The sequence below is a fragment of the Prinia subflava genome, chromosome 10 (genome assembly GCF_021018805.1).
Source record: "Prinia subflava isolate CZ2003 ecotype Zambia chromosome 10, Cam_Psub_1.2, whole genome shotgun sequence".
Taxonomy (NCBI): Eukaryota; Metazoa; Chordata; class Aves; order Passeriformes; family Cisticolidae; genus Prinia; species Prinia subflava.
This window is the reverse complement of record NC_086256.1, coordinates 26,578,226-26,589,161: the sequence shown is the minus strand read 5'-3', so window position 1 is coordinate 26,589,161 and position 10,936 is coordinate 26,578,226. Positions and strand designations below refer to the sequence as shown.

Here is a 10,936-nt window from a genome sequence, read left to right as displayed (position 1 = left end):
CTGAGGAGCGCCCTGAGGGCGGGCACCGCCCGCGCTGCGCGCACGCGCGGCGCAGACACAAGATGGCGGCGGCCGCGCTGGGCTGGGCGCTGAGGGCGGCTCGGCAGGTCAGAGCGACTCCCTCCCTTCCTTTCCTCTCACGCTGCTTCCCCGCCTCCCTGCGGGACCCTGTCCGCCCGGCCGAGGCGCCGGGGAGCGGGCAGGGAACATGCGGGTAGTGTTTGACCGCTGCGGGCTCGGCCCTGCCCCCGCGGCGCGGGAGCACCGCAGCTCCGGTGTTATGTAGAGTTCGGTGTAGCTTGGGGGTCTTTGTGCGTTGCTGTGAAGAGAACTCGCTAACACTTTGTATGAAGTTCAGAGTTATATACTAATGCGGTATACTGGTCTGGAAAATATGAAAGCTAAAGCTCTCAAGGCATCACTATTGCCCGTCAGAGAGAGCAAAGATCGGTGCTGCCCCTGCTGAGGAGGACATAGACACCGATGAGGTGTAAGAAGTGTAATGTGTGATCCAGGAGTGGACGACAGCGGAGACACAGGACCCGAGGGAGCGCCTGGAGCTGGGGAGGGGAGGTTAGGCTGGATGTTAGCAAAGGTTTTCCCCATGCGGGTGGTCGGTCACTGGAACAGGTTCCCCAGGGAATGGTCACGGCCCCAAGGCTGCCAGAGCTGTTCGGGACATGGTGGCATTGTGGTGGGGCCAGGTGTTGAACTCGAGGTACTTGTGGGTCACTTCCAACTCAGGATATTCCATGCTTTATGGAAATAACAGTTCATTCTTGACTAGCGCAAACCACGTGCACCAGGCAGGTATCACAGATTTTATTTTTTTAATCAGGTTCTCCCCTCGCCCTGCCCAAGGCAGGTGCGGAGCTACTATGTGGACTGGAGGATGCTGCGGGACGTGAAGAGAAGGAAGATGGCCTACGAGTATGCGGATGAGAGGCTGCGGATCAACGCCATCCGCAAGAATTCCATCCTTCCCAAGGAGCTGCAGGTACTGGCAGCTGGCTGTGCCCAGCCAGGGCGTGACCCACACGGTCTCTTCCTGCTGTGGTGAGCTCAAGGCCACAGCAGTCACTTTATAGATCCAAATGGCTGTTCCAGGTCACAAATGCTGTGTTTCCCCAGCCCACAAGCAGAGAATTGTGTCATGTTCTACAGTGACTTCAGCCTTTTGGGGGTGTTTACAACAACAGCATATTCTGGAGGTTGTGTGCATTGCGTTGTGGGGTTGTTTAAAACCAGTGCTTGTGTAAGCAGTGTATGTAACACTGAATACAGCCAAGTGACATTTTCCTCCCCCACACACTGCCCCTAACATACACTGACAAACCTATTTTCTTCCAATAATTCAGAATAATAAACTCTAGGGTTTTTTTTTCTTATTTAAAAATATGAATGCCTGATCTAGCCCAAACCACCTTTCTATACAATTAGAAATATTTAATTTTACTTCTTGCCTGAGGTACAAGTATGTGGAACCTGCATCAGATCTGGGTGTTAAAACTGTTCTTAAAAATCGACTGCTCTGCTCTCAGCCTGCCTTACTAAGCACCAAGAACATTTGCAAGTATCAGATTATTCCTGTATTTGTTCTGGCCATGATACTTGCACATCCTGGGAGAGAAGTGTATGAATTTGCTTTTATATATTGATCTCACTGTTCTCAGTCAAGTCTGACTGGTGCTGGATGTCCTTATGAGGCAAAACCAATACATAAAAAAGCCCTGAAAAAAAGCCTGCAACACCTTCTGAAGCACCCTATATAAGATCCCTTTTACTGACAGCAGAGCATGCTACCTCGGCAGGCAGTTAATAAACAACGTAGATTTAAATTCAGCTTATCTGAAAGGACTAGCTTACCCTGCAATGAGGAGAAAGCCAAGGGGGTTTTTGACTATAATTCCTGGTTTGAGGTTATTGAGTCTTTAGTAAGGTTAAATTTTGGGTCTCTTAGAGGGCTAGCCCACCCTGCAACAAGGACAGAGACAAGCTGATTTGACTGGTTATAATTAGTGGCTTGAGATTGTTCTGTGTAATAAGATTAATGTGGGGGTCTCCATGTGGGTCAGTTTTCATTCATTGTTGGAATGCCCAGAAAGGGCAGGCTGAGTGAGGAAGACAGGTTCAAGTTCCCAACTAAACAGCAAGGTTTATTCATGAGGTGGTAGAGAAGCTTGTGATGGTACCTACTCTGTGTGTGGATTTGAGGTCTGGGGAATCCGGGGAACACAGCTGAGCTCGTGGTGTGTGCTGTTCCAGGAGGTGGCTGACAAGGAGATCGCGGCGCTGCCGCGGGACAGCTGCCCCGCGCGCATCCGGAACCGCTGTGTGCTGACGTCCCGCCCGCGCGGGGTGAAGCGGCGCTGGAGGCTCAGCAGGATCGTGTTCCGCCACTTTGCCGACCACGCTCAGATGTGCGGGGTGCAGAGAGCCATGTGGTGAGATCACCACGGGGAGGTGCAGGCAGGCAGGGGAAACAAACCAGGCCCGTTTGTGTGTAACTAAAGCAAGACTGTCCTGCCTCCGAGTCCAGCATCACTGGCAGTCTAATGAGGGAAGCACCAGAAGTTGTGCTGATTCATTAAACTCACTGGATTACAACTGGTATCACCTGACAAGCAGCAGCACAACTGCACTGAGCTGGTCTGTGTGAGAGGCAGCTTGATGGTGAGAAAAAAAATCACTATGTGATGCCTGCAAAACTAAGCTGAGGTTTGTGTTATGGGCAACGTTAGAAATAAAGACATACAGCACAAGGCTTGTTTAAGCTTTTTTTTTTTTTTTTTTTTGCCACCATATGGTAAGTTCATCACGGTCATTTGGGTGAAAGCATCAGTAAAACTGCACAACAGGACAAAGTGGTATTCTGCTGTGACCAAGGGCAAGCACAGAGTGGGAATAAAACATGGCCTCGAGTTTAGATGCTCTTGCTATGCTAACTAAATATATATGTGTATTAACAAGCAGACAAAGTGACTAAAGGACCTGTTAGAAACTACACTGTGCTGGTATTTCTCCTGTTGGTAGGGCAGCACTCGGTCCAGTGCTTCAAGAACAAGTTAGCAAGGAAGCCCTAGCCCAGACCCTAACAGGAGAGCAATGGCTTCTTTAATTCACAGGTAACAACAAATCTGTCCTTGGGAGACACACGGGAAGGAGGCAGGAAGGACACAATTAACAACAGGCTTGCTGCTAAGGTCATGTTTGCCCTGTACTCTTCTTCAAAGCGCTGCAGTAAAGGGAGGGCAGTGGCTGCTCTGTGCCCCTCCCCAGCAGGGGCTGAGAGGTGGCAGTAAAAAGGCCAAATACCACTAGCAGCAAACTGACTGCAACCCATCACACCCAGCTGAGTCATATTTTGGCGTATAAGCCACCTTACTGTACTTCTTACTCTCTTAAAACCCTTTCAAAGCCGATGGGGAAAGTGGAGCTTATCCCTCATTTCCCACTTTACACTGCAGGAGGCAGGGCAAGCTCCCTGTCCAGCACCACAGCTCAGTGCTCTCCTGCTGGTGACTGCAGACTGCACTCTGACTGATGTCATCTCAAAGACATCCCAACATGCTCACAGCTGGCACAAGCCCTTTGATTTCCAAAATTCACAGTATTATTAGACAGTAGTAATTTCTGAGAGTAATCATTAAATTTGCATACCACAGGATTAGGACCATATTGTTTCTGCTTTACTATGAAGTGCTTAGGATGTGGTTCTGCTTTCTTGAGTTCTCCCTCTGTGACACGCTTTACAGTTCAGCCCTTTCCTGTATTTGATCAAAAAGCTACACCCTGTGAAGTGAGTGTGACACTAACCCCAGCAACCACATGGGCACAGCTGCCACTGGCAACAGAGGCCATCCTAGTTTCAGATTCCTTTACTTTTACATTCTGTCCTCAGTCTCACAGCACTCCCCACTCATCTGAGATGATTTTTCAAGGAGGGGTAATACCCTACACTTCACTCCTCAGGAAACGCTGAACCACTTGACTGACAGAAATGCTTTATAAGCTATTTTATTTAAATATTTCTCCAACCTGAAATGGAAAATGACTGTCTTTGCTTGGAAGAAGGTTATGTAAACGATGATCTTTGCAGCACAGCATGTCTCACATGGAAGATCAGTTTTAAGGCGGCACTTAGAGTACCTTCAGAGATCCATTGGTATGTCCCCTTTGTACTGCTTTTCTCTGCTTTCAACCCAGGCCTTATTGATGGTGCGCTTCATCTCATCGTCCCCTTCCGCGTACATCTTTTTTAAAATGTTCATGAGCCCTTCACTAGGGTCTGTGGTGTCATAGGCAGCCTTCCTGCAACACAGATACACAAGAAGGTCAGGTATACCCAACAAAATTAAATGCTAATGTTTGTTTGAAACATCTTGGACTTTTGCTTTGGCAAAGTCTTTAGAACACGGTTGTCTCAGGCAGCTTCCAAATAGGAAGAATCCTAAGAAACACCCTTAAACCAAGTGCAAGTTGAGTAGTGTACCTAGAGATGTCCCATGGGCTGGGACAGTATTTCAATGTGAAGCATTCTGCAGTAAACACGACCCTGGAAGCACTCCCAAAATTAGCTGTAGGAAGAAGAAACAAAATAGACACAGAAAGTGCCAATACCTGCCTCGTGTTATGTGACAGGTGAATAAAAATGGAGAAATGACTATATCAAGCTCTTTGGAGAGATCACATTCACACCTCAAAAGGCTTTTTTTCCTGTTTCCCATTTTTCACATGATCTCCAGAGGTTAACTGACTTCTTAACACGCTGCATTTCAAAGGAATTTTCTCGGGTGATGAACAGTGCCACCCGCAGTCAGCACCTGTGGAAGACGTGACCCCTATGACCCAGCTATAAATATAATACCCTCTCTGGAAAAAGTCCTCTCTATCCCATTTTCCAAAATCCTGTACGTAGTTTCTAATGCAGTCTAGCTCAGAAACACAGCAGATGAAAACAGATCAGCAGAGGGAGCAATTTCCTCATGCTCAGGGCTAACCATGGGCTGCACAGACCCTGGCTGGAATCGGCATTTCTGGAGCTGTTCGTTTGGCAAACAGCAAATCTTCAGGAATTCTCTGCACAAGACACAGGTTTAACAGAGCGAGCCTGTTCCCTCTAGAAAACTGCATTAATTGTCAAGTCACTTCCTTTTAATTCTCCTATGATGCCATTTGAGTGGAGAAGGCTGTTTTGCCCTAAATTCAGGTACTTAGGCCTGATCAGTTTTAGCAAATCACCCTAAAAGCATACACAGAATTAATTGTTGTTGGCAGAGATAACATTCTCAATAGTGCTTTCTTTCTTCAAGGTGGCTATACATGTAAAATAACATGAAATCATTAAAAGATATGCATATTTTTATTTTATAAAGTCTCTTGTCCCCAGGGGTTTCCTGCTGTCGTTCACCACCCTCATACCTGTGTATGTCTAAGCTGCCAGCTGCTCCCAGGCACTTGAAGTGCTGGGAGCACTGGCTTGAGACTTTGGAAAATCATCTAAGTAAAGAAGATTAAAGACCTGTTTTGCCAAAAGCACACTGGGCTTTCTGTGCAGGCACTTCACACAGAGGTGACAGTAATTATTTTGACCAGTAGAGCTGCAGGGGATATATCCATGTATTTCTATATAATACACACCTGATCTAAAAACACCTCACCAAGGCAGTTTTTGCAATGAATGCAGCCACCAAAAATGCAAATGAATCTTTAATTGGTTGATTCCCTTTAAAATTCTCATTGCAGGTTTTCCTTATCCTATGTCCTATGATGCAGCCTTCATCATTTGCAATAAAACACTGGAGGAGTGGCAGCTACTCAAAATATTTCTTCCACTTGCAGCCCTCCAAGTACCAGAATAAATCCTGACCTAACGATCCTCAGACATCTCAGGGCCTGTCCCCCAGACCACCAATCCTCAGAATAACTGCAGTCAGTACAGATCTCTCCCAATAGTCCTGAAACAACACAGAGAACAGGAAATGGAAAACGTGATGGAGGGTTGAAAAGACACTTACTCTTTCTCTTTGCTTTCTTTTTCCACTTGAGTGAGACAATCCCATTTTTCCTCTCGCTTCTTCTTACACATCACAAGGACCATGTCTGTCTTTATCTGTACGGTGAACAGCAAGGCATGGATTGAGAATGTTTCATAAAGGGATGCCAGTCAAGATGAACAAGGTTAGCTCGTAACATAAACCTCTTCCATGCTCACAAGTTCCTGAAACATTTCTTTCAGCTATCCATTATTATGCAGCATACAAAAATTATAGCATGTACTCAGCCCAGGGTAAACTCCATTAACTTCACTGTGGCCAATTCATGTATGTGGTTAATATAATACCAGCACAGACTTACAGTAGCAATGCAGAAGAACATAAAGTGCTGCAGGAACACCATTCAGTGATTTAGAGGATGCTCAAATACCCAGGACTACCTAGTAAAGAGTGACTACATTTATTAGGCTTCTCCAAGCATACCAAGTTCAAGCAGAGGCTCCTCCAATTTATTTCTCCAAGGACAAGAAGCTAGTTTTAGGGTATTGCTTAATCTTGCAACATGTCTTCAAGTTACAAAGCCTGTTGACTTGCAACCCTGACCTAAATTTCACAAAGAACTCCTGCATGCCACAGCAGACAAGGCTCTACTGCAGCTTTAGCTTAACATGTATGTAACCACTGCTTGCTTTCACACTCTATTAAAAATCACCAGAGCATCACTCTTGTTTATGGCAGCTGGTTTAATTTCACTCTGTACTCATTTCATGCCAATTTCCAATTCACCCAGTAGTTCTTCACATCTGATGTCACCAAGCACGACACAGAACTCACACATCTCCAAGCCTGGAGAAGTGCCACAAGTAGCAGGGCATGCATATCACCAGTCAGCTGCAGCAAGGTTACTGGCTGTCCTGCTTTGGGCTGGGATAGAGTTGATTTTTCCCTTTGAAAGTTAACCCCTGCTAGGGTTAAACCACCACACCAGTGTTCAGTTCTGGAGCAACACCCCCTTACTAAGGCAGAGCAGGTTTCAGACTTGGCTTTGGGAATTATGCCTATTTAAGCTTCCCAAGATTTCAGCCTGCTGACAAATCTCTCAAAATCGCACAGAATTTCTCAGAGGTATTTAAAAGCACAAAGATGCAAATGAACGCGTGGTGGTATTTTCTGCTTAATTATTTCTGAAATCCTGTTGGTGAGCTATTGAATATCCAGCCATGATCTCTTGAAATAGGATTCCAGAGCCTAATTCCGCAGCTATGACAATCAGAGGTTAGTGGGACTCGTGTTCACAGTGCAGAGAGTGGCAGCAGCAGGGAGGGACTGAGAACCCAGTCTCCTAACTAGCCAGGCAATGAACACGACGCTTTGTGAGGGCCCTGAATGACCCCTAACAGACAAGGTGCACTGACCTTTCTAGAGCTGCCCTCCACAGAGATGGGCTTCAGGAGGTTGTTGAAGGTCATAGTGTAGTTCTTCCCATTCAGGTTCTTCACTAGCAGATCAAATGACCTGGACCCAGGGAGTGGAGGGAGCAAAGGCACAAATATTCCAATCATTACACTGTCTGACAAACCTTTAGCAGGAATACTTCTTGGGAAAGCAGAGTACTTCTTGGGAAAGCAGGTCAACAGGCTTGAATTATTCCCAGGGCTCTCAAAATGTTCAGTTCAATTTTAGCAGAGAAATTAAAAGGACCCAACCAGACTTCACAACAAATCAAAATCTTTAGGATCCTTTCCACCAACAAACTTGGAAAATCAAATTTTCTTAATGTACACCTTGGTTCTATCACCACAAATACCCAGGGCTAACACTAACACCCCGTCAAGCATGGTGAGTGCACATGTAAAATGGAAACACCCTGACACCCTCAAGTGCTACTAAAAATTAATACAACTGAAGTTCGAAGAAAGAAAAAAGGGAGTGGAGAAAAAAATGGCTGATCCAACACTGCATTTCAGTGTTCCTGTTGTGCTACAGGATGAACTCACCTCTCCGTGAAATTCACCTGCACGTTCTCAGCTGGAAGCTTCTGGACACCATTTAAAGAGATGTATATCTTAACAAACTTATCTGACTGATCCCAACCTGGAAGTGAAAAAAAGATTAAGTTCTGCCTTTCCTCCATAAGCTTCATGTGCTCCAACTTCCCCCACAAAGCCCCCTAGAACAACTAGGGTCTTTGTCTTACTGAAGCAATTTTCAGAGCAATAAAAGGAAAACATGAATTATTCAGGAATAACTTGAGAGCAAAGGGAGGTTCCCCCATGTAGCCCTGTTCCCTAATCCCTGCAAGTTCTGAGAAAACCCACGTATCAGCTCAGGTCAAACGAGAGCAGCCTGGGCTGAGCAGGGGGAGTCAGAGCCAGCTGTTTGCTCCCACTGCAGTTTCCTTGACCCACTTCTTCCCCTACTCCCTGCATCTTGAGCAATTCCCTCTCCTCTCACCTACATGGTGAGCAGAGAAAGCCAAAGCTTACTCCTTCATTCCTGCTAAACTAAGCAATGGAAAAATACCAGCTGGTACAGCAAGGATACTTAATGCATCCCACCAAACACTATCATATAAACCTGACCAATACACACCACAGTTCGGATGGCAAGGTACACATGGTAGCTTTTAAAGTGGGGTCTCCAGTGTAGAATAAACACTTAAGGCTTCACTATGATGTTAAGTGGCAACTCTAACTCCCCGTAATGCCACCCTGCCATCTCTTCAGAGAGACGCTGGAGCTCTAAAAAAATAATCCTACCATAATTGTTTATTTTCACGGTGTATCCTCCCAGCGATGACTTTTCTTCCTCTGCCGCATCTTTTGGCTTGGGCGGAGGCTGATTCTTGATTTCCAGCTCCAGCTTTTGTTTCTCTGCCAGAAGGACATCACGCACCCTCTTCCTAGTGGCATTTGTGAGCAGTTCTTTAACCTCTTCCAAATCTTTCTGCAACTGGTTCAAAAACAAAGGACCACACGTATACATTAGATACATTCTTTGTGTTCAGGGCTCATAGCTTTTTATGACAATTTCACGTGCTGGAGTTTCAGATTTATCAGGTTAGTAATTTAGTTTCCCACTACAACCATTTAAGCAAGGAATCATCCCTTCCTCACCCCCGTCCACTCCCGTAGATATGTACAACCATAGAACCATCATTAACAAAATGGGTCGGGCTGGAAGGGTACAACTCCCCTGCTCAACCACGGCCATCTCAGAGCACAAGACTGCAAAAGACCTCCAAGACCGTCAATTCAGACAAGGTTTAAGCTTTCAGTCCTTAACTCTTCATACATTAAAAAAAAAAAAAAAAACCAAACAGAAACCAACAGAAGCTGGGCGTATGGCACAGCTCCCTCATCACCACCGCAGGGGGAGATTTCCACAGCCCTCAGCGAATGCAGGGACTGACGGCTCGCCGCCTCCCGGCGGGGCCCACACCGCTGCCCCCCGCACAGGGCGCCGCCAGCGCCCGGGGAGCAATGCCGGGAATCGCCTCACCTCCTCCCGCGCCACGGCCATGGCGGCTCCCCGCGGAACCTCTGGAACCTTCCGGCCGCAGGAAGTGACGAGCGGCACCGGTCCCGCCCGCACTGTCACCGGCCCGCTCCGCCCCGCAGGAGGCGGGACCGGGAGCCGCTCCTCGCCCGGCTCTGAGGGACGGGCGGGATCTGAGCCTCACCCCGACCGGGCTCTGAGGGACGGGCAGGATCTGAGCCTCTCCCCGCCCGGCTCTGAGGGACGAGAGGGACCAGGAGCCTCTCCCCTCCCGGCTCTGAGGGACGAGAGGGACCAGGAGCCTCTCCCCTCCCGGCTCTGAGGGACGGGCGGGATCAGGAGCCTCTCCTCGCCCGGCTCTGAGGGACGGGCGGGATCAGGAGCCTCTCCCCGCCCGGCTCTGAGGGACGAGAGGGACCAGGAGCCTCTCCCCTCCCGGCTCTGAGGGACGAGAGGGACCAGGAGCCTCTCCCCTCCCGGCTCTGAGGGGCGGGCGGGATCTAAGCCTCTTCCCGCCCGGCTCTGAGGGACGGGCGGGATCGAGTGTTTTTCCCGCCCTCAGGACGCTGAGGGCCGGGCAGGACTGGCAGCTTCCCCGCCCCCCGGGCTCTGATGGCCGGGCGGGATCGGGGTCTTTTCCCGCCCCCCGTGCTCTGATGGCCGGGCGGGATCGGGGTCTTTTCCTGCCCCCCGGGCTCTGATGGCCGGGCGGGATCGGGGTCTTTCCCCGCCCCCGGGTGCTGAGGGAGGGGCGCTGCTCAGTGTGAGGGGCCGGCACGGGGTGGCTTTTAGTCTGGCGAGTTCAGAAATCTCTCCCTCATTTTACGGCGTACGCCCCTGAGCTTGTAGCTCTCAACGTCCTCGAATAATTTTGCAAAATAAAGTGTTTCCTTCTTCCGGCAAAGAGTATCAGGTTCATGTGGTGGAGGTAAATGGTGATCAAAGGGGAAGAAATCTGTTCCCGGCCTTAAAGGGAAGATGGGCTTATAAACCAAGTGCCCTGTTCTGTGTCTGCTCCTCGTTTCCATGATTAAGGTTGGAAAAGATCTCCAAGATAAGTCCAGCAAGGTTTAAACCTTGTTTATCTATTAATTATCTTGTTTATCTATTATTGTTATCTTAGATCATAAGTTCTAAGATTTCATCAACTAAAAACCAACCAAATCCAACAGAGGTTGGGCAGATGGCACAGTGCCCTCAACACACGACACTGCAGAGAGAGACACCCACAACTAATGCATAATAAACTTTCTACAACAAATCCAGAGGGTAAGTTACTGTTGGGAAATTGTTCCTGACCTGTAATGTCACCATGTGTACTCTGGGAGTGACTTTGTGAGTAAGAGACTGTTATCAAACCATTGACAAGGAAAATGTAGCTTTTATTCATAATATTTGGCTATATGCATGCAAAAACATGCTGGTGTAATGCTACCAAAATT

The 10,936-nt window shown here is 47.9% G+C and overlaps 2 protein-coding genes across 2 annotated transcripts; one reads left to right on the top strand and one right to left on the bottom strand.

Moving 5' to 3' along the window:
- Positions 1–2,763, top strand: MRPS14 (mitochondrial ribosomal protein S14). Its single transcript, XM_063406543.1, has 3 exons — positions 1–107; positions 839–997; positions 2,266–2,763. The coding sequence occupies exons 1-3, from the start codon at positions 63–65 to the stop codon at positions 2,446–2,448; spliced, it is 387 nt and encodes a 128-aa protein (XP_063262613.1). The 5' UTR covers positions 1–62; the 3' UTR covers positions 2,449–2,763.
- Positions 2,764–4,001: 1,238 nt separating this feature from the next.
- Positions 4,002–9,729, bottom strand: CACYBP (calcyclin binding protein). Its single transcript, XM_063406542.1, has 6 exons — positions 9,498–9,729; positions 8,756–8,948; positions 7,994–8,090; positions 7,412–7,511; positions 6,018–6,112; positions 4,002–4,311 (listed from the first exon to the last, which is right to left on the bottom strand). The coding sequence occupies exons 1-6, from the start codon at positions 9,516–9,518 to the stop codon at positions 4,152–4,154; spliced, it is 666 nt and encodes a 221-aa protein (XP_063262612.1). The 5' UTR covers positions 9,519–9,729; the 3' UTR covers positions 4,002–4,151.
- Positions 9,730–10,936: the final 1,207 nt, after the last annotated feature.

Excerpts from the sequence above, each read along its gene's own strand:
- MRPS14 (XM_063406543.1), top strand. The coding sequence starts at position 63 with ATGGCGGCGGCCGCGCTGGGCTGGGCGCTGAGGGCGGCTCGGCAG. Across the intron at positions 108-838 it reads CGCTGAGGGCGGCTCGGCAG|GTTCTCCCCTCGCCCTGCCC; the intron begins GTCAGAGCGACT and ends TTTTTTAATCAG. Across the intron at positions 998-2,265 it reads TCCTTCCCAAGGAGCTGCAG|GAGGTGGCTGACAAGGAGAT; the intron begins GTACTGGCAGCT and ends GTGCTGTTCCAG.
- CACYBP (XM_063406542.1), bottom strand. The coding sequence starts at position 9,518 with ATGGCCGTGGCGCGGGAGGAG. Across the intron at positions 8,091-8,755 it reads CGTGAAAATAAACAATTATG|GTTGGGATCAGTCAGATAAG; the intron begins GTAGGATTATTT and ends TTTCACTTCCAG. Across the intron at positions 6,113-7,411 it reads TGGAGGGCAGCTCTAGAAAG|ATAAAGACAGACATGGTCCT; the intron begins GTCAGTGCACCT and ends TTCACCGTACAG.